This window comes from Fringilla coelebs (assembly GCF_963513975.1).
Source record: "Fringilla coelebs genome assembly, chromosome: 18".
Taxonomy (NCBI): Eukaryota; Metazoa; Chordata; class Aves; order Passeriformes; family Fringillidae; genus Fringilla; species Fringilla coelebs.
The window spans coordinates 2,578,310-2,600,990 of NC_140044.1; the positions used below are offsets into that span (position 1 = coordinate 2,578,310).

Below are 22,681 nucleotides of genomic sequence, written 5' to 3' on the forward strand. Positions count from 1 at the left end.
GTTTTGGCTCCTAGGCTGGGAAAGCTGCTCCAAAGCACATCCAGCAAGTTGTGTGTATTTGTGGCAGAGCTGGAAACCAGCAGATATTTCATGGCTGGACGCGTTGAACTCAGTGGTAAAGCTGCTGTTGGCTGCAGGACTGGGCCTGCAAAGTTAAAATATTTATTTCATTCTTTCTCTCCATTGCTGGCACCACCCCTGCCTTACACCTAAATGAAGAGAATTGGGACCATAATGAGAAATACCAGAGGATCCTCCTTCTAAATTTAGTCCAGGCCTCCAAAAGCTGAGTGGGTCTTGTTTTACATCAGCAAAAGTCTTTCCACTGATGCTTTACTGGGCTCTCAGAGCAGTGCACAAAGCAAATTCACTTATGAATCTGTAATTGCTCGTGGAAGATGGCAGATTAACTCCCAAATGCCGATGATTTAATCCTCTGGCCCAGCAAATATATCTATGTAAGCTGGCACAACTCTGCTCACAGTTCAAAGAAAACAAGAACCCCAAAATTGCTGCTGTGCCCTGAAGATATAATGCTGAGTTAATAGAGGGATTTAGACCATTATTTTTTTCAGCTGCCTCCATAGCAATGCAGTGTGGTATCCACAGTAGGAAACCTCATGCCAGCAGCATCTCTCAAATATGCTAAAACAATCTAAATTAGAAAATGTCAGCTTCTTGGCTGATGTTTCTTTGGAGTTTCTTTCTTCCTTTCTTGTGCCTCTATAATTTTATTGGGATGACTAAATCTCTGAACTATGTTAGCAGTAAACAGAACTAATTTACCCCCTGCTTCTTTGAAACAGCTGCTGACAGCTGCACTATAATTCAATCATGGATCTTTGCAGCACAGACTGCAAAACACATCCATATTTTTGCTGTTCTTCCCTCCCCGTTGCATTTGGACCAAAGGAGCTGCCCCAAATAATGACATGTGACAGTTTTGCCCGTACATAGAGACTGAGCTGCATGAAAACAGAGACCCAAGATGAAACCTTGTCCAGCCAGAAGGGTTCTTTGAATAAAAGGAGAATAACCACACAGATACACAATGTCATTGGGGTATCTTTTGTAAAGTTGCAATGATTTATTTTACTAGTTTGTACAAAAAGGCTTCTGACAACTGCTCTATGAAAAGAACCAGAAATGTGTATGCGTTTTTGCCAACTGTTAATAAATATCTTCTTAAATAAGGAAACAAATGTGTTTAGGAACCCAGAATCATTTTTCCTGCATGTGATTGAAAAGGAATTCAGAGATGGAAATAAATAATTCTTCTTCCGCTTGTGACAACTATTTACACAAAAATGTACAAACAGTGAAGCTGATGTTGAGCCTAGCAACAGAAATCCTGTTATTATGCTTAAAGACAACAACAAAAAACCAAAACAGAAACAATCCCCACATAATATTTAATATATGAGTCCCATACAGCAAGACACCGTGGTCCAAGTTAAAAATGCAATACACCAAGGCAGTGACCACCAACACTGAAACACCCAAGAGAAAACTAATCCTGGACTACTAAATAGTGGAAGCTCAGGCATGATTAGCTTTTAGCTTTCTAGGCAGCACCTTCACTTCCTTCAGGAGGTTTGCAGGAGCACTGGTGTGTATATCTATGCAATGCCAAAAGATGCTTCCCCTCTGTGTGATTTCAATTCCTCACCCTAAGCAGGGATGCACCGAGGGCAGGTTTGGCTGGCTCTGGGGGATGGTGCTGTCTGCAGGCTCCGTGAGAGGGGCATTTTTGGCTTCAGCTCTTGTCCTGCCATGTGGCTGGCTGTGTGTGCCCAAAGCCTCCCCGTGGGGAGGTTTGCTGCAGCCCTCCCTGCTGCAGCCAGGCTGCTCCTGCAGATGTTGGAGAGGTCTAGGGGGGTGCCAGGCACATCTGGCAAGGGGGCAGCTGCTCACCAAGGCCCCCATCCAAAACCTACCAACGCTGTATGTTTTTCCCCTTCCCCATCAGCCTAATCCTGCTACTGAGAAAACTGCTGGGAAAACACCAATTGACTGAAATGAGATGAGAATTAGGCCATCAGAAACAAGTTTCCAATTTATTTCATAGACAGTAGGGGTTTTTTCTTCCTTTGCTTATTCTTTTTAAAGTGAGGCATCTGGTCTGGATTTGATCTGTGACTTAAAGGGAGAGGAGCAGCGAGTGAAGTCCAGAATTTCATTTATCTTCTTTCTCTAACTCTCCTCTAAGGCAGGACGTGGAGCCAAGTCCCTACTGTGGCTGCATGGCCCCATCTGCTCACTGAGCAGAGCCCCATCTCCAGGGATTTATCATGTCCTGGACCCTCCTGTTGGAGGTTTAGCTTTCTGAAGTTTGGAGATTTAGAGCTGGGTGTGCTGGACAGGGTGTTTTATTGGGCATCATTTTCTTTTTATCTCCCTGCTGAAATTTATACCAATCCTACTTTGGTGCATGCCAAAGTGGGGAATTGGTTTGTGATTGGTTACTGCAACTCTGTATTCTTCTTTGCAACAACTTTAATTGAGCCTTAATTACTTAAGTGTGATGTTTGTGTAACCTGTGACTTTAAAAGAAGGAAAAAGAAAAGCCTTGAGGGGACATTTTCTCGCTCTTGGTTCCAGCTTCTTGGTGGCCCTTGAAGGGGATTGTTGTGGGGTCTTTTGAGGTGAAGCCTGATAAACCCAGGGGGTTTATCAGAAGCACTGGCCCCAGCAAGGAAGGTTTCCCAGCCTGTTCCCAGTCTGTGTGGGGCTGGGTGTGCATCCCAGCTCACAGCACCTTCTGACTTGAGTCTCCAGGTTCTTGGAAAAGGGCTGGAACTTGCTCCCTCAGGGAAGTCAGTGGACATTTTCCACACAGCAGCAGGATCTTCAGTTACAGCTCTTACAGGAACTGCTTAGGGCACCCCAGCTAAACATCAGGTTTAATCCCTGTTTCTCAGCATTTTGCTGCTTTCCTGTTTCAGGTTCATAGCAAATTGAAATACCTGCTAGAGGAAATCTCCTTCCTTGTTGATAGAAAAAAGTACAGCCCAAAATTCTCACTCTTTGAAGCATTTTCTTCAGCTCTTTTGCTTGCCAATTGATTATTTTTTTTTCCTTAGCCTAATCTGTCCTTTGAATTTGTGTCAATCCACATCCAGCTTTTGCTACTGTAGTTTAAAACTGGAAGTTGCATGTAATTCATCCTTGGTTTTGCCTATGAAATTGAAGCAGAGGGATGGAAGCAATAATTCTCTAACAAAATACCTGTTCACTCCAGGTATATTTTGTTCACTTATTTTATTGCAAACCGTGTTACAGGAACTACACACACTTATTAGTCACAGCACAGTCTCACCTTGGATAGATTATTACTGTTTTACTCACAGTCAACACTGGTGAGTTTGCAATCTCCAGAAAGACTCATTTGCAAAAGTATGTACTGTAGGAGCCAATTTTGTAAGCAGATTTGGTTTTAAACGGTTTCTCTGGCTTGTTTCAGTTTACAAGCTCATTGTCTGTAATAAACTAAAACAAAATGTGTTCAAATGCCTCTTCAGATCCAGAAACTGTTCCATTGTCTGAACTTTCAGAGGCCTGGTCCTAAAATGGTTTGGGACTTTTTAAAACCCATGGCTGGAGCACCAACCTTTCCCCCAACCCCACACAGCCACACAAACCCACTCTTTACAAATAACTTCTTTTTCTGTCTGCTTCCTCTGTCCTACAAATCTAGTGGCAGCCACATGCTCGTACCACCATGTTCCTGTATTTTTTTAAGATAACATTGGAGCTGTCATCAAAATAGAGCACTGAGATGGCGTTGAGTTGTGTAGGAGCGCAGCAGGGCTTCGGCACAGTCTCTGGGTTTATAAAGTGAACCTGGGGAAAGAAAATAGAGGAATGGTAAGGTTTACTTCTCCCCTCTCCTCCCCCCACATCCCTCTTTCCTGGGCAACCTCCTGCCTGTCCCATACCCTCGCTCAGGCAGTGGCTGAGCTGTGTAACTTTGGGATCCACTGGTTCTCAGCCTGCCCCAAATCCACTTTTGGTGGCAGCACGGAGAGGATCCTTACAGAGGTCCCCCAAGAGATGCTGACAGAGCTCCCCCAAGAGATGCTGGGTCTCGTGTCTGGCTCCCTCCTCCCCATGCAGTGGGACCAAAGCCCCAGTAGTGTCTATCACCAACCCAGAGAGAGCCTGCCACTGCCTGCAGCAAAGACAGGCTCATTTCTGGCCAGGTTCTGAGTCAGGCACGTGGGTCCAGGTGCTGCAGGCACCTGAGAGCCAAGGCAGATCCTCCTGCCCCTGCTGGCTCAGAGACCCTGGGGTGCAGAAATTGATTTCTGAGCAGCAGCTGTCAGATGCAAGCCTGTGCTAGGAGACAGGGTGCACCTACCAGTGTCTGTACAATGGCATGGTTTGTAGCATTCATGTAGGAGTTCAGGGGGAAAGCACATTCTCCTTCACAGTAATAGGCAGCGTAGCCCTCCGGAGCGATGATCCAGTCCTTGAGTGGATTGGAGCCATTGGATTGTGGAGAAGGACAGAATTGCAGTGAAACAAAAAGCCAGCCAGCACAGAAATCTAAATCATACACACAGTTACAGTGGCCTGCAAAATAAATAAAAATCTGCCCCCCTGGCCTTTCTAAAGCTCTCTACAGGCCTCTGAAGAGCCTGCTCTTCCTGCAGGGACACACCCCACCCTGCAGATGTGCCCACAGAGCAGCTGAACATCTGGGCTCAGTTGTTTAACCCTTCAGCAGTGCCCTGCCTGCCCACGAGGATCACTTCACCCAGCAACACAATGCAGACAGAAGGAAAATGGCTTTAACCAGATCTAAAAAAAATATAGATGAAAATGGAGGCACGGCCATGCCTTCTGCAGGGCCACAGCCCCTCAAAAGGACCTGAGTGTTGAGCTCCCAGCCAGCCTCGCACTAAACATTTGTATACCCAACTTAGCAGAAGCCCTTAAGCACGCTAAAGAGGCTGTAAACAATATTTTTTCCCCTTCAGGGTTTAAAATAAAAAATCTGTCGGTGGCTGGACCTCCCTGCTGCAGTTGTGCCAGGGCAGCCCAGTCCCACCTGCCACCCCCAGTCCTTACCTGCCACCCCAGGTCCCTGAAGCTGACGTAGAGCTCGTGTTTCTTGCAGGCCTGTCGCTGGTCACTGCTGCTGTTCTCTGTGAGGGGACAATGGTGGCCATGAGCTCGGGCTGCCCCAGCTCCCTCAGCAGGGAGTGAGGCATTGCTGCTCCTCTGGTGCACTTACAGATGGTTTTTTAGGTGTTTTAGCCATATAATAATGGCTGGGTTCAACATATATGAAATGCACTTCTGGCTTTTTTTGTGCAAAGCCAATTGGCCTGGGAAAATAGGGTTTTTATCTTAATTTCTTTTTCCCCTGGACTTCCTCTGACCTCCTAATAGCAACACACAGATCACTCTGATTATTGCCTATACATCAAAGGAGAATCAGTGCAGTTTTAAAGTTTTGTCCATCCTGGACACATAGCCTGAGTTGAAGGCCCAAGCAGAAAGGATGGCTCAGGAAGAATTTCACCACTGACAGGGTGGTCAGGAGCTGGAAGGAGCTGCCAGGAATGCAGTGGGATCCCCATCTCTGGAGGTGTTCAAGGGACTGGAGGTGGCACTCAGTGCTCTGGGCTGGTTGACAAGGTGGGAGCTGGTCAAAGGTTGGATTTCATGATCTTGGAGGTCTTTTCCAACCTTAATGATTCTATAAAAATGTGATTGGAAGCTCTGCTTCCCTTTTCCTTCTGCTCCTCACAAGCTCTCCTTCCACTCAGTGAGGCACTCCCAGAAGCATCTGGAATTTGCTGCTGCCTCAGCAGAGCCAGCCCTGAGCTGTGGCTCCTGCTGGGATCCTCATCAAGGGCCCGTTCCTCTGAGGTATCACATAATTAAGCCACATTTCTATTTCAAATGCCTGATGGAGTTTTCTTCCAAATTAGGAAGCATGGCTCCCCCCAGAATAGCCGTGGTTATCCAGAGAACGAATGGGTTTTCCTCTTCTATGCAAGAATTTTGGGACTACTGTGCTTTTTAGGGGCTAAACTTCAAATCACAAGCCCTGAAAATGAGCATGAAAATCTGGATTCAGATACACTGATCACTTTTTACTGATTGTTTTAACGTAACTCTCTTCCATTTCAAAATGAGAATTTATTTCATACGGGAGAAAAGGAGTTTTTCCGGTTAGGGTATTTTGGGGTATTTTTAAAATTTGAATTGGGGTATTTATAAAATTTGACTTAAGAAATCCCTCAACCCAACATGGCTTCAAACACACATTCTTTTCCCTGACATTTTCAGAACAACCCCAACCCCAAACCAGTGGTGTGGCCCAAAGGGACAGCAAACAGGGGTGAAACCCTTCCCACACCGTCCCAGAGCCGGAGCGGTGGCCCCGGGCGGCCGTGCTGTACCTGCAATGTTGGAGACCCGGAATGCCTCCTGGTTCTTGGGCGTTTTGGATCTGTTCTGGCTCCTCTGCTTGCCGCCCGTGGAGCGGATGCTGCGCAGGTGCACCTCGGTGGCCTTGAAGAAGGCCACAGTGAAGGGCTGCTTGTTCTGGGGGCCCTGCCGCCCGATCAGCCCCGCCAGCTTGGGGTTGATGCTCTGTCCTGCGAGCACAACAGACTAGTCAGGGTTTTGTCCTGGTTTTGTCCTGGTTTTATCCTGGTTTTATCCTGGCTTTATCCTGGCTTTATCCTGGCAGCAGCCAGGATGACTCCTGGGAATGCCATCCACCCTCCAAAGACCTGGACTTAACAGGCAAAGCTGCTTCTGGCCAGAGCAGCTCAGCACAGCTAACTTCATTCTATATCTGTGTGCAAAAGTTACTTTAACTGGTCCTACATGCAATTGTTTTGCCCCAAATCAGCTCAGCATTAGGTTTTCCTGCATTCTTTAGAGGGGTTTCTTCAAGTTCACCAACCTATAATTTGGAGTGATCCTATAAAAGGAGCCATAAAACTCAGCCCATAGGAACACTAAATTCCCACTGGAAGGTTATTAGCTTGAAATAAAAATGCCTTGTATGAAATGCTGACAGAGTTCCAGATATACCTCAGCTGAGAGAAACAAATGTTTAGAGGCATTTTGCTTATTGCTGCATCTTGCCGCCACCATACCTGACAGCTTTGTACAAAACTTTGATAATCATCCATGAAAATCATCATGATTTCATCATCATCCTTCATTTTGGGCTCCAAAATAATTTGATTTTTTGGTAAAAGACAATTAGTAGGTTTCTCTGTAGAATTAAATCAATTATTTACAGATAAGACAAGGAGAGGGTGGCAGTGGGAAATCAAATGTTTCTCCTTGTTGCTGTCGAGGGGTGTCTGGGTGCTGCTGTGCAATGCAGAGGTGACATCCAGGATTATTCTGTCCCAAGCTACTGAGTGCTGCTGCTAAATCCAAGTTATGGTTTTGTGATCCTTTTGCTGAGGCCAGAGCTGTGCCCTGTCAGCCACAAATCAAACATGCCAAAGGACAGCTGACACTGTCCTGGAGAAGCCCTACAAGGCTACCTGGCCAGGGTGAGGGGAAAACGGCTCTCAGTTCATTTATTTTGTATGATTTTTATTTTAAATAGCCTGTATTTGCTTCATGATTACAGATCATGTACCAGCAGATACACAGAAAGCTTGGGGGTTGATTTACTTTGATATTTTACTTAACTTAAACCCTTGAGGATTGCCCGAGCATAAAGTATTGCATCAAAGCCCTGCTGTATTTACAGCCTGTGATATTTAGTGCCTCCCCTGGCTGTGAATCACGAAGCAGAGCCCCTGATTTCTGCTGGGCTGTGACACTCACCATCAATGCCTTCCACTGAGAGCTGCAGACCAAGGTTGTGCTGGGGATTCACCACCCAGTGGTTGCTGGTCGCGGTGATGTCGAACACCAGCCACCCTTCCTCTGCAGCCCAGATGGTCCTGGAGTCCAGCAGGAACAAATCTGAATCCCTGAAACACAGAAGCAGAATTCCCAGTTAGCCAGGGTTTCCACTGGAGTGGAACAAACGTCCTTTGGGCAGTGCATGGGGTTGGGATTTCAGCGCTGGTTTGTGCTCCCCTCCAACCACCCTCAGGTGAAACTTCTCTTCAAAAAAGGGAGGATGGGCTGAAGCAGAGCTGAGCTGGTTTGGGGTCACTTTGCTGTTAACCTTGAGCTCCTGATGCAACTTCAAAAAACTCTTGCCAGGCCCAGATCTGCAGAATTACTGTTTGCATATGCAAATCCGGTAATTGGGCAGACAATGCTGCTCATTAGCCTTTCCACACATAATTTCCTGACTTTTATGCATAACTGCAGTGTTGGTGAGAGCCAGCTGGAACAATGGTGTGCATACATTATCATATGTAATAGGTTTTTTTAAAATTTGCTCATCTGAGGTTACAGATCACTGATTGAGGCAATAACCCTCTGCACTGCTGTGGGTCACCATCTTTTTTCAATTCATTTCTTGGGTTTTTTTTCAAAGGCCGCTGCTGGGTTACTCTAGCTGAAGAAGTAATATCAGAAAATAGTAATGTAGAAAATATCCTAAATAGAGAGATTCTGTTCTTTCGAAAAAGGTGAAATTATTTCAGATTTACAACATGCTTCCTGGCAAATTTCTGAAAAATTAAAATTTGAGAAAATACAGGTTCTGTAATGGAAGGAGTTTTCTCTTATGAGAAAAGAAGCAGAAAAAACTCAGATTAAAAATTGGATGCTGTTGCAGTTCTTTTATAAAAAATTACTTTAAAAGAAGAACAAAGACACATGGTGGAAGTGTCTAGACAAGTCCTGTAAGAGCTGCTTTCGTGCCTACAGTGAACAAACATGATAACTTGTTCAAGTGTAATTATATCCTTTTGAATGAAGAACTATACTCGAAAAACCCTTTAATCACATCCTCAAAGCTTTAAAAGGCCTTCTGAATTTGGTCACTATGGATTTGTCAGTGCAAATATGTATATTCAGCTTGGCTTACACAGTGCCTCTTGTTTGCATGGAGCATCCAGTGATCAGAAATGAATCTGAGAAGAGCTGTTGGCATAAGGGCTTTTGACTCACAGCTTTTAGTGATTCTTTTCCCTTTGGCATACCAAGAAATTAGAAGCTTTTGTCCCACACAGAGCAGGAATGGAGGGGTTTTTGCAATGCTTTTATCATTTATCTCTCCTTTCAACCTTAGTGGGCCAGAGTGTGTAAGAGATGATGCTTCCTTCTGTGAGCCAAGGGGTGTCACCACCCCCCTCTGACTGTGCTGGCTTGCACAAAATTAAATTTCTGAAATGAGTTCCTGCAGAGCAGGTGAGCACATGGCCCAGGGTGTGCAGGAAGAGGATCCTGTGTTTCCTCCCTAAAGCAGGAGAGGTTTGGGTACCCCGTGGCTGAATGGTGCTGCAGAGGCTGCAATCAGTGCTTGCTTTTAAGCAAAGCTCCAGTTTGTGGAAGAAGCCCCACATCAGAGCTGGACCTGCTGCAGCACCTCCTTGCTAAGGCAGAGGGGATTCTGTGGGAGTGCTCAGGGATGTTGGGGAGCCAGAGGGGGTGGCTCAGGAAGGGCAATGCTCAAGGCAGATGTTGGGAGCTCAGTCAGCTTTGTTCCCAGGAAATCTGGGGTTAAACAGGACGGGAAACCCGTGTCACATTAGTTACAGCAATGCGAGAGGCTTGAACTCCAACCAGGGCACAAATCTCCGGGGGTTCCATCCCCACCCAGGAGCAGTGGCCCCGTTCCCACAGTGAGTGCAGGACACCTCCCACCCTTCCCTGTTTACAACACACTGAACCAAACACGTCCCAGAGGAGCCAGGGACGAGGCAGTTGCATGGATTGGCCCGTTCCAGTGGCTGAGGCCAAGTTTCCAGGAGTCAAGGGTGTTCTATTCACATAGTCCATTATTTAAGCATGGCCCCTGACTGGAACTCATGATTCACACAAGGTTTAGTTAGCAGGGACTTGGCTGGCTTGGTTTTCTCCCCTTGTTGTTTGCAGGTTGGTGATAGTAGCAATCATGATAAATTTTTTTTTTAGGTTTTAGCTACTGCTCAGCTGCAGTATTATTACTCAGAAAAAAACAGCCTTTAAGCTTCCCATGCTGACATGATGCAATCAGGGTAAGCAGACTACATGAGGCATCAAGTACCAGGGTGAGTCAGTCTGGGAAATTGTATAATACATTTGTTTTCCTGTAGTTACAGCAATGTGCAAACAATAGGCCTGGAGGGGAAGCCCGAAGTGAGAGAGATCAAAGGGACCCACTGAAGGGAAATGTCCTTCCCACGCACACTTGGAACATTTGGACCCCAAAAAAGCCCCGTGTCAGATGCCCTTTGGAGGAGTTCAAGCACTCCTGGGTTCGTGCTTTCTGCCCTGGCCCACCAGCAGTGGCCAGGGGTGGGATGCAGAACCTCACTGGTGTTGCAAGCACAGGCTCCTGAGATGTGGCTCCTGTTCAGATGAAAAAGAAAACCTCCTTTAAGTGGAATGTCCTGCTCTCCAAAGGCAGGCAAACAGCATTAAATCACCAGCTAATAGGCAGCCAGCCCTCGAGATATCCTTGTTGGACAAGACACAGTAAACACAGCAAAGAAATGTTGTTCTGCTGAGACTTAAACAACATTTATTCTGAGGGCTCCCATCTAATGACTTGTCACAGAAGATATTGCTGGTTAAATCTAACTAATGTGGCTGCTTTGGGTTTTAGCTGAGAGATAAAGATCTGAGCCCAAAGAGAAAAGGTTTCTAGTGCACATCTCACTCCTGTACCTCACCTTCCAGCTGTGTACTCACAGAGCATGTTCCTGGAGCAGTGTGAAGGATGGCTCTGCAGCAAGGAGGCAAAAAACCCCCTTGGTTCCCTGGCCCTGCATTCAGTTCCTTCAATTTAAAATTTCAGTGCACGCAAGAAACTGTGCTTGCTCTTTTTCCAGAGCAAGAGATAGGAAAGGCACATGATCCTCCTTTAACAGAAAAATTAAGCTGGGACATGGAAATGTTAATGTCTAGATTAGAGTTACATAAATTACAAAGTCTGGATCCAGACCACAAGTATGTTCTGTTGAGACCACATCAAAATGGCTCAGTGTTCAAAGGACTGACATCAGCGGGAGTGTCAGAGCTTTTAGCAATGATAAAATTTGGGGCTTTCTGCTCGCCTGTCTCAAGCACCAGGCTCTCAGTGGAGCCTGATCTGAAGACAGGAGGTTGGCATTTGCCTGCTGGTGTCTTTGGTAGTGTCTCACCCTGGATGCCAGACAGGAGAGTCACCTCCTGTTAGAAAGCACTCCCAAAAATTTGTCTACAGGTCATGCAAGTGCTGTGTGGTCTGTGAAACTTCCTGAGTGAACTTGTTTTCTGGGCTCAGGGCTGAGTAACAAGCACTGCAGCGTGAGGGTGGCTGGGCAGGATGCATGTGAGGTCGTGTCTGGGAAGCAGCTGGAGCTATGGAGGTGGAAGGGCTGACCTGCCAAAGGGCTGGTGGTGGTAAGGAAAGGGATCACAAATATTTAGTGAAGGGAAAAGGGCTGGAAGAAGTGAGGATTGTGGGAGTGAGCACAGAAATAAGAGAATAAGACAGGGAAGGGAAGGTGTGGGATAAAGGGAATTTTTGCAACATGGCAATTCTAAAATAAGAGAGAGAATTAACAACCACAAAGCTTTATGAAAATAGTATGTATGGCTTCTTTGCTTTTTGCTGGGGTACTTTTTCAGTCCCTGGGATGCAGCTTAGTTTGAAGGCATAAACACTAGAAATATACCCAAAAATGAGAAGTGCTGCATCTGCCCCAACCACCTGCCCTGGTGAGTTGGGGCACAAGGAGAGCATGGATGAAAACACGAGAGGCAGAAATTCTGCACTGGCAAGGGAACAGGAGATAAAGCTCTGCATTTATAGACTATAATGCTGTAAGGTCTACACTATTTTAGGACAGTCCTCCTGCCAAACAGTCCCTGCTTTTACGTCTGTTTTCTTCACTCACTGTCCCCATCCTGCTCGTCAGCCCTGTTATTTCTAGCTGCTGCTTACAAGTGGTAGTAAACACTAATGAGCACTTCCAAGTGGGATAAAAATAAATGGGAAAAAGGACAGGCAGTGAAGGTGACTCTTGGCAATTTCCATTACACTGTAAGACAAGGTGATTTCTGTGACCAGGCAGCACTCTGTGCTGGAAGCAGCCCCCAGGCTCACAGCAGCAGCTCCTGCTGCCCCTGCCTGCATCAGGGACAGGGAATCCCTCAGCCCAAAGAGCACCCCTGGCAGCTGGGCTGCTCTGATCCCTCCCTCTACCTGCAGGAATTCCAGTATCAGTGCTTTAAACAGAATCCATACAGAGGCACCTTGCAACAGCCTTTGGATGGCTTTACAAATGTGGGTTAACCCTCCTGCTTCTGTTTTAGAGTAGGAAACACTTGAGGCATGGATATGTTGAGTTCTCATTGATTCAGCATGTGAACCCCAGTGTCTAAGGCAGGAGCACAATCCTCTCCTCTGGACTCATGTTCTAACCCTAGAGGGGCTGTTTGGGTCACAGGCACAGAGCAAGTTTTCCAGCAGGCAGCCCAAGGACAGAGCTGGCATGGGGGGAAGGGGTTATTCACATCCAGGTTTGAGCAGGTGGAGGGAGGAGAAGGCAAAAAGGGCATCCAGGGAGGGTGAGACGAGATGTGGGGTTAGAAGACATCTGTTTGGATTAAAAACCTGCCGTATCCAGATTCCAGCTTGCTTGGTGTCATTGCTTAAAGTCAGCTGCAGCTGTCCAAAGACAAGCTTAGGAAAATATTTTTCAGACTTTCCTACTTTTAGAGGGCCCCAGGATCTCCCTGGGCCTCTCCCTGGCACGTTTGCAACACCCTCTGTACATAGACCTGATGCAGCCCTCCTCCCACACCTTCCCTTCCCTGTGCCTGGGATCCCCTGCTTATCCTTCCCTCTCCCTCCCCACTGATAAAAGCTCTCCCCACTGATAAAAACCCTCCCCACTGATAAAAACCCTCCCCACTGATAAAAGCTCTCCCCAGGCAGGAGCCACCAGCCAAACACAGCTCAGGGGCTCTGCCAGGTGAAGGGATGTCCACAGCAGGATTCAGTTTGCCAGAGGTGTTTTTCAAGGACTGGCCTGAAAACTGGCTGTACTGGTAGCGAAACAGGTCTGTGTAAATTCTACTGAATCTAGGGGGAAAATTAAATTCACTTTAAAATTGCGGCAGATTCTTAATTCTGGTTTGTGTGCTTCAAGTAGCTGTGTTGCCTTTCTTAGACAGTGTTGGAAAAGGGTAAGATCTAAATCTCAAAGGCTGATTAAAAGTGGCAATGGGAGTCTGTTACTGAGATGCAACATGTTTCCTAAACTTGAAGCCTGTTGTAAAAACAGTGCTGAGAGAAATGAGGTTTTACACATATCTCTGACACCTTCTGTACAGCTGTTTCTGCTCAGCATTGAAGGGCTGTTCATCAGTGCATCACTTCCCCAGCAGGGACCCACTGGGGGATGCAAAATGCCTCCTGCAGCTCCTCAAGTGCCTGTGAAGAGCTGTACCTTGCTAAGTTTAAGATTTGTCAAAGGTTTTGCAGGTTGCAGTGGATTTTAGGAATCGTCTGAAGGAGAAAACCAGATACAGCTCTGTTCTTGGAGATTTGCAGGATCTCTATGCTCAAGTTCCCTTGTTACTTGCTGAGAGATAAATGACTGAGTTGTAGATAAGTCACCAAAAAATCAAATTTATTGTCAGTATTTGTAGATACCGTCATGGTGCTGGGGCACATCATTAAATCCAACTGTGCTGTGCTGCACCATCTCAGAATGATCACATTGGTACTTTAAAACACCCCACAAAGAAGGCACATCTGCTTTATGGGTTGGGTGGGCCTAAGCCTTTCTTAGGTACTAGAATTACATGTTTCAACCCACAGCATGGAACCAGACTCCAGTGAATGGCAGAAAGGGGTCTGGAGAGGGGCTCAGGTTTGATCTGCTGCAGCAGTGGTGTAGTTGAAGCTCAAGCTAAAGGGTTCCAGCTGCAAGTCAAACCCAGGAATGCATCCTGCAAGATCTGATTTTTTTGCAGGGCTGGTAACATGAGCATTTAAATCACTGCCTTTGAAGCCTGTGAAATCCATAATGGCCACAAAGTGAACATGTAACAGCTACATTTCAATTACCAAAGGCTGGTCAAGTACCTGGGTTTATTCTCTCCAGTAACAAAACTCCCATCAACTTCAAAGGGGTTGGGATTCACTCTGCAGTGCAAGAGCTGGGTCCAACAAAATAGGAGATGTAACTCTGGGATGAGGTTTCTGGGATTTCAGCTTCAAAAGGTGCAGACAGAAAAGCAGCTCTACAGTCTGCATTTTTTTCTGCAGCTTCAGGTTAATGAACTGAGGAGGATGCCCCGACTGAGCACTGGGATCTGCTTGACTCTCCCTCCTTTTCCAGGGGGAGCAGACTCGAGCAGCCCCCTGGCTCCCAATGGCCACCTTCAGCTCCCACTGAGGAGGGTTTGTCACCTCAAACCTGGGCTGGATGTCCTGCTGCTCTCCCCTGCTCATGTCAGGCACTGGCTTGGTCAAACACCTTCCCAGGCTTTGGGGTGAGTGAGCCATGAAGCCCAAACAGAAGCTGGACATGAGTCACTGGACTTTGAGCTACGCACTTGAAAGCTTTGAGGCATGTTATACCAGTTAAAACACCATCAGTGTTCGTGATATTTGGGACATTTTTGTTCATGAATGTACTTGTTTGCCTGAAGTGAATAACTGGTGCTGTGTGCCTAAAGAATGCTGTGCACGCCTTTTTATCGAGGAGATGTTGGCACTTCGATGCCAACATCTTGCCCTGCAAGGAGAGATTTGGAAAAGCGAGATATTTGATCACTTAGCCTGATTTCCTACAAACACCTGTAATAATACCTTCAGCCTGACAGAGATGTAATTTCTGGCAGTCCAAAGTCTAGTGGCATCTCATCTGCTGCAAAGGAAGGGCTGGGCCCTCATTTTTGCTGCCAGGGTTGTTAGTTTGAGCAGGTGGATGGGGGAGAGGTTCTGCCCTGCAAACACTTGAGCTGTTGAGGGGCAGGATTTCAGGAGCAGCCTGCTGGGGTTTCCAGCTGTTGCTCTGGAAACACCTAAGCCTGTATTTTTCACTGACAATGAAGTGCACACAAGAGATGTTGCTGGTTAGATACCTCCAACCTGTCTGAACTCGTGAAGTCATTAACTGCTGAACTGCTCATACCTCTGCTTTCTGTGAGCTGAGGGCACCATCACACCCTCCAAACCAGAGGCTGTTCTGTGGTTTAACTGAAAATCCTGCCTTCAGCACATCTCACAGAGGAAAATCTCTGCAGTGCCCCTCAGGCTGAGCTCTCTGGGAGCTGCCCTGCTCTCTGCCGTGTGTGCGAGGATGCTGAGCTGCCCCGGCAGCCTGGCAGGAGCTGCTGCACAGCCTGGAGAATTTCAGGTTCAGGTCTCAAAAGGCAATTCCAGCAGTGCTCCTGTGTCAGGAGAGCCCTGGCAGAAGGAAACCCGAGGTTTCCCTCCTGCGTGGAGGGGAGGGTTTGGCTTTGTTTTGCTCCTGTTGCTAACAACGTCAGATGGGGCTGACTTTCCAGAGCTGGGGATGAGACAAACAGCCAAGGAAGCATCAAAGTCAATGGGTGTTTTTTGATCAACACTGGAGAGAGTTTGTTTTCTTTCTCCACTTGCCCAATGACACACTGACTTGGATGACTGGGCTGTGACAGAGCCGGGTGGAAAATGTCAGTGGAAAAATGCAGAAAAAGAGCAAATATTTTTACAAATGGTAGTGACAATATTTTTACCTTTGGTCAATCCAAACCAACGGGAATATTTTTTCAGGACAAACTGTTCAAAACTCGCCATAGCCTGTGCCAAAATGTATGCAAAAGGGGAATATGCATGAACACTCATTAAAAATAGTGTTGCTGTGGTGAATATGATGCAGTAAAATTGCATCTAGTCTTGTGGCTGGAACATCTGTATAATTAGCAAGATTCCTCACCTCTTCCAGACAGTGGTTGATGTACATGCCCACCCTTTGCATACATTTTTTTTCCTTTAGGAATAGGAATTAGTGGAGGAGGGAGTTTGCAGAAGCATTTGCTGCTCTCCAGCAGTACCTTCCCATCCTCTCTAAACAAAGCTGTAACAACCTTTTGGGTGCACCATGGTAAAATTAAGATATCAGATCTCATTCTGACTCTGCCAGTAAGATTCCTGGTGGGCACCTCACTCATCAAGACCCGAGGGGGAACTTCCCTGGCATCTGAGGAGGAAGGTCTTTTACTCCAGAACAGGTTCCTGGCAGCTCCCCAGTGCCCTGGCACACAGGTTGGTGCTTCCTCCTCTGCCAGCACATCTACAGTTTCTGCTCTTCCCAAGACTGGAAGGTCATCCCTGCAGGCTGGCACCTAAATAACCCACTCAAGAAATACAGCAAAGGGAGGCTGCTGTCTCTGGAACGGCCTGAGAGGGAATAAACTGAAATGCTCTGGGTGAGCAGGACATCTGATGGGTCCTGTCACAGCTCTGCCTTGTTGCCTTCTCCTTTAAGGAAGACCTGGTTAAAATGCACAGTTTGAATTACCACTGTTTGATAAAAATAGATTACTTTTAGCACAGCCCCTAAACACTGCAAATAATTGCATCATTAGAAATGCCAGGAGAACCATGAGTTTTAAGCTATAAAATCAGAATTTCAGATGTGGAAGAAAACGCACCAGTGGTTAAATATTTTTACCATCCAGCAAAGCCGGCAGAAATTCTCACCATTAAAAAAAAAGTGGACAAGGTTTCCTGACATATTTCATTTTTTTTCTGCATTTTTATTAGCTCTTATAAAACTATAAAGCCAGAGTCCTGATTTTACTTTTTTTTCTTATCCTTCTGGACTTTCCACTTTTGAAATCCCTAGTGTTTCTCTTTTCATAAACCTAAATTAGGACTGTAGTATTATTAGCCCATATTTAGTAGACCTAAAGAATAACTTCTGACTAGAATGTGATTGTAAATACTTTTCACATCAATAAATGCAATCTCGCTTTTGGTAGGATTTCTATGTGAAAGAAATCTGTGCAAATGAAACTAAGTGCCTTTGATAAGTGGTTTGGGATTGCTGATTAATTAGAACTAAAACCAGATGAGAAAATTGAACATATGTTCTTATTCAAGTTCCCTGGAGGATTTGTCAGGGAGCTTGGCATACATTAATAATTGCTTGGAAGGGATTTAATAGCTCATCTTGTAGTTTTGCACATGCAAAACAATCAGTCAATATAAAAAGCATGGTGTCATCTGTCTTTGTTAATTAGGGAGCTCAAATGCCTTTGATAATAAGGGCTAGTAATTAAGCTACAATTCCAAAGGAAGCATTGGGTTTGCCACCTCAGGATCCATCAGAGGCAGGAGGAAGGGGGGACGACTTCCAGAAATCTTGAGATATTCCTGGTTTATGATACTTCTTCTGCACGAGCACACAGCCAGGCCACTGAGTGCTCCCAGAGGCCAGAGCAGGAGCGCTGGGGATGCTCCCTGGGCCACGGGGAGGCTCCCAGGGCACTTGTGCCCACGTCACAACGCTCAGGAGCCGCTGTGCAGCATCACTGGGACCCTCTGCACGCCCCAGTGCCAAGCCCAGCCCCTGGTGCTGATGGCACGGCGCTCTCTGAGAGCAGGAACGGGGAGCTGTGCCCCCAGCAGGGCGTCCCTGCGGTGCCTCACCTTCCCGGGTGCTCCTGCAGGACCTGGTAGACGCTGATCTGGAAGGTCTCGTTGTCGAAGCGCTCGCGGATGAAATCCTTGTAGATCCTGAACTCGGCCGCCGTCACCGCCTCCCCCTCGGGGATCCGCGAGAGATCGAACCTGAACTCCCGGTAGTGGCAGCGCTGGTGGTGGAACTCTCTGTCGTGCTCCACTGGAACAGAACACAGCCCATCAGGCACCTGCTTTGTCCCCTTCCCCTCGCCAGCAAACACGCTCCGAGCAGAAAAGGGCGCGAATATCTGATCCCAGCATCGCAGGGGCTGCTCAGGTCTCTAAGGCACAGAGGAAATACCTGCCTCTATCTGGGCTATTATGGGCGTATATGAGTTTATCAGGCTCCCTTTGGAACGGTTTTACAGTTGGCTGGCACAGGGGGCCATTGTGTTTTAATGATTTTTGGCAGCTTTGTGCTTGACAAGTGACTCTGGACATTTGCCACCGATAACGACCGAGCTGCTGTGGGAAGGAGCGGAGACAAACAGATGGGGCTTTTCAGGAGAGCTGGTTCTTGGCCTGGCTCTGCTCCTGACAGCCACACACATACCCACACACTGCAGACACAAATTCCAGCCCTTGAGGCTTTTCATGCCAGTGCCCCACATTTGGTGCCAGCTGAACTCATCACGAGCTCACGGCTCTGCTCTGTAGGGTCAAAGCTTTCATTTTAAAGGGTCTTTAGTGATCAGGGCTGTGAAGAAACTGTTCAAAGCGAGGATTTCCTTCCACCTCCCAACCCTGACTGTGAAATAACAAGTGCCAGACCCTCCCAGGCCGGTGTTGGGATGTGTGCTGTCCCACGGGGTGACAGGCCTGCCTGTCCCCTGATGGACAGCTGGTGGTCCCTGTGACCCTGCCTGTGCCACGGAAGCAGGGGGTCAGTGTGGGGAGGAAACAAAGACTTCAAGCCAGTCCTCCAGCAAGGGGGAGGAGAGGTGTCAGTGCCCCAGCCCAGCACATGAGCCAAGGCACCCTTCTTGGAAGAAATTCCAAATTAAACAGACAAGTCAGACAAAGGAGAAGGGGGAAATGGAGCTGTAAGGGGATGAACCGACTCGCCCAAGGTCACCACGCATGACATTTTAAGAGCTGAGGTTTGAACCAGGGACTTCCTATATGTCCCTGTCCTGTCGTCTGTCCACTTGACCTCTCTGCAGCTCGACTGCACAATTCAAGTAGTTAGCTCTGAGATTTCCTTGGCGAGGAATGTGTGTCTTCCTACAGGCCTGATTTTCTTCTGGCAGCAGCAAATCCATTGTGTAAATCCATTGACTTAAAGGGAATTACTCCTGAAAAAAGAGGAGTTTCAAGCCCGGGTCTGGCAAGTGCTGTTTAAATTGACAGCTCTGCACGGTGCAGACACAGCCCAGCCCTGGGCAGGGTGTCCCCATGGCAGGGAGGGAGCGTGGGCAGGCTCTGGGAGCGGGGCTGTGTCCAAGCACGGAGCAGGTTCAGCGCTGCTCTGCTGGCTGAGCCTCAGCCGCTGGCCATGGACTCTTCCTCCTCTCTCACATCCCCTCTGTGAGGAGTCCAGTTTGCCACTGTGTGATTGCTGCTCAGGGAAATGCTTCAGAGCTCTTACTCATGGCTGGGATTCGTCTTAGAGGAGTTTTTTAGGTATGAAACCTCTAAACTTTCCAAGGCAAAGGTGGTTAAGTTTAGCAAATGGTTTTATGTGCTGAGCGGTCTCTGTTGCACCTCTACTAAAACACCTCAGGGACAACATTTAGTGTCTCATACCCTGATGTGGAGGAATATTGTGAATATTCACCAGTGTTTGTGAAAGACTTGGCAGGCTACAACTGCCCTGGACGTGCTAGCAACACTATTAAATGAGCCTCAATCCCTTTCCTCCAAAGTACTCCTAGCAGAATAAGATATAAAGAGCATAATTTCAATTTTAAGGGAATTTATCTGCAACTAAATTAAAATGGAACGAAAAATGCTTTAATATGGAATCCCTCCTTTAACCACAAATGTAGAAGAATGAGTATAATGCTGTGTGGGTTTAGTTGCAGCTGTTAGCAGTAGGATGTACAAACATGATTTGCTTCCAAAGACATAGGAAGGCTGAATTTCCAGAGGAAGGTGGGTGCAGTTTTTCAGAACGTGTGTGATGACAACCACATCAACCAACACTGGCCTTTAACTGCATTTATACACAAGGTCTGACAACAAGCACATGAAGATGAAACTTTTTGGGGTGCTGCTAAAGTTCACAGCAATTCCCACTGCTGAGCCCTAGAAAAAATGTGTCGTGTTAGTATGAAAAATTAACAGCCAGGGTCATAAAATAAAGAGCCCCAAAGTTTGAACTTTCCCATGCTTTGCAGATGTTTGGATATAGGGTTTTGGCCTGAGCCATCTTTAGTGTTAAAGCAAACATTCCTGTGGCTATAGTCATTAAGATCATGAAAATATGTGGATATGTAACTGAAGAAAGAATCCCAAGAAACCCTTCAACTCAGTGTTTATTGTTTTTCCCCTTTTTCTTTGCACTCTGGACCTATCTGCTGACCCAGAAGTAACAAATCCTTTCAGAACTAATTTATGAGAAACACTGACCCTGAATCAACATCTGTTAGATGACTGCAGTAAATCTTATTACATAATTAAACACCAAAATCTATGTTAAAATAACGTTAAGGGCCTGACTCGAACTCATAAAAGCAAGACTCTTCATTATGAAGGCTGAAATCCTATCCCCAAGTCATGCTGCTGTGTGTTGGTATTTGGGAACATGTGGTACAGTATATCTGATCAGGCACTGTTTGCAGACCCCTGTAATACCTTTAGCACAACAGCACGGGGTAAGCAGGGGAGCATTCAAGGAGCCTGAGTTTCCTGGGTTTGATGGGTGTTAGACCCCTGACAATGCTGCAACTGGGTCGTTTCCAGTTAATTACCTGAGGAGTTGGAAGGGGGAGAATGGGGGCAGAGCTTAAAAAAAAAGGCAAGGGGGAATAGAGGTATTTTAAGTGTTCACTGAAACAGTCAAGAGAATTGCTGCAGCGATTCTTTGGATGTGACTGTGGTTTTGCATCTTGCAGAGATGCAATTCTTTGCATCTTTGGATGTGACTGCAGTTCCTCCATTAGATTTATAAAATCCACAATCCCTATTGACACAACGACCATAAGAAGAACCTTGAAGGACTTCATCTCAGCTGTTTGTTCGCCATTAATGTTAAATCAATGTTAAATGCTCCCTTAAAACACATCAAGCATTTTGAATATTTGCTGGATATGCTCCATAGCCCTTCTGCCCACAGAACTTCAACTCATCTTTGTCCCAGGCTCACAGTTCTCACAAATCTACTACCCAAAGGCTTTGGTGGATGGTTTTAGCCCAGATGCTAATTTCAAACATTGGAAATTCCAGCTCACAATTCAAATGCCTTGGCAAGGCAGCTGCTTGGAGAGGAAGCCAAAGCTCTGGATGTGCAATCAAAGGTTGTAAAATAGGAAAAGGAAGAACACCCTTGAAAAATAATTCTGCTATGAAACAGAATGTGTGCCTTGACTGTGGGAAAACAGGGCATTTCCTCTCCTTAAAAAACAGTCCAAAGTCACTCCCAGGTGAGCCTCTCCTCATTCTTAGAAGCAGTATTGCATTTTGGAGGCACAACCGCTGCAGACGAATTCTAACTTAATTTGGCCTAATTTAACACAGGGCTCAAAAAATTGCTGGTGTAAAATAACCCTTGGCATGGTGAGTGTGGCAGTTAATTGGAGCTGTGGTGGATGAGGATCATCAGACACTCCCTCTGGCACAGTCCTTGGGAAAGGTGGAGACAATGGGAGCTGGGAGCTGTGGGATGGAGGAGGACATCAGATGCATGGGAAAATAAGCAAGACATCAAAAATCGTGGGGGAACAGTTAAGGAGATGCAGCCAAAACAAGGAATATCTCATGCTGGTGGTTATCAGTGGCTTGGCCACACCTGTCACAAACATGCAAGTCAGATCAGCACCTCTGAAAGCCTGGCCTTGCCTATCTGAGCAGGATCTGAGCGCTGCTCTATCTGACACAGAGAGGGCTCCCAGCTCTCTGAAGTCCTTTGTGTCTCCAAGGCTCTGTTGTGGCCTGATGGTGATGCAAGAGGGGGCAGGACACAGTTGTGCAACTGACAGGGATGGTTAAAAGCAAACAGGATGGGTACCTGTGCTCAGGTGTGAAGAGCCAGCTATCAGATCCAAAAATATGGGAAAGCTGGAGATAAAATGTCAACAAATACTGGGTGCTTGTTCTGGCATGTGCTGAAGATACTGAACTTAAAAACATTAGCAGACAGGGATGAAACAGTGTGGCTGGTGATGTTTAGAACTTGCAGCAATACAAAGTCAGTACCAAAACAATAATGTTGGACAGAAAACCTTGAGGCCCTGATTCAGCACCCCAGGAGGCCAAACTTCCCAAAGCAAATGACACATCAGCATCAAGCTGGAAACTTCAGCTGATCCCACCTTTGGTCATTTTCACAGCAAAGTATGTTGAGGTTAGAAATAAACTAACTCCAACTCTTTGCAGCCCCTTTGTAAATCTCTGCTGGCAAGGGCAAAGCCACCCTGAGGTAATTCTGCAAACCTGGCTGGACCTTTGGGGTGGTGTCAGGGACTGCTGGTGGCCAGCCTGGCTCGTGACACAAGGATTATGGTCAGGCACAGCTTGCAGTGCTTTTATTTCTCCCCACACATCCCAGCACAGCAGCACCGTGCCAGCCACCAGCCCCAGGTGTTGAGCAAAGGACTAGTGAATCACAGCAGGACCTTTTCCCAAGAATGACTGTGTTAAAAATTATTATTATTATTATTATTATTGAAGAATTAAAGAGCTTATCTAAATGTCAGGCAAGTCAATAGAAATATTTTCACTAATTTCAATGGATTTCACAGGAGGCCAATCTCCTTG

At 46.6% G+C, this 22,681-nt stretch overlaps 1 protein-coding gene across 1 annotated transcript in view; it reads right to left on the minus strand.

Annotated features, from left to right (window-relative positions):
- Positions 1 to 1,065: 1,065 nt before the first annotated feature.
- The window catches only part of BMP7 (bone morphogenetic protein 7), a 40,993-nt gene continuing 19,377 nt past the window's right edge, over positions 1,066 to 22,681 (minus strand). Inside the window, exons 2-7 of the mRNA XM_084218033.1 lie at positions 17,732 to 17,924; positions 7,816 to 7,964; positions 6,417 to 6,614; positions 5,074 to 5,150; positions 4,361 to 4,471; positions 1,066 to 3,843 (exon numbers count right to left, since the gene is read on the minus strand). Coding sequence (XP_084074159.1) covers positions 3,694 to 3,843; positions 4,361 to 4,471; positions 5,074 to 5,150; positions 6,417 to 6,614; positions 7,816 to 7,964; positions 17,732 to 17,924 — 878 coding nt within the window. The 3' untranslated portion in view covers positions 1,066 to 3,693. The remainder of the gene's footprint in view (positions 3,844 to 4,360; positions 4,472 to 5,073; positions 5,151 to 6,416; positions 6,615 to 7,815; positions 7,965 to 17,731; positions 17,925 to 22,681) is intronic.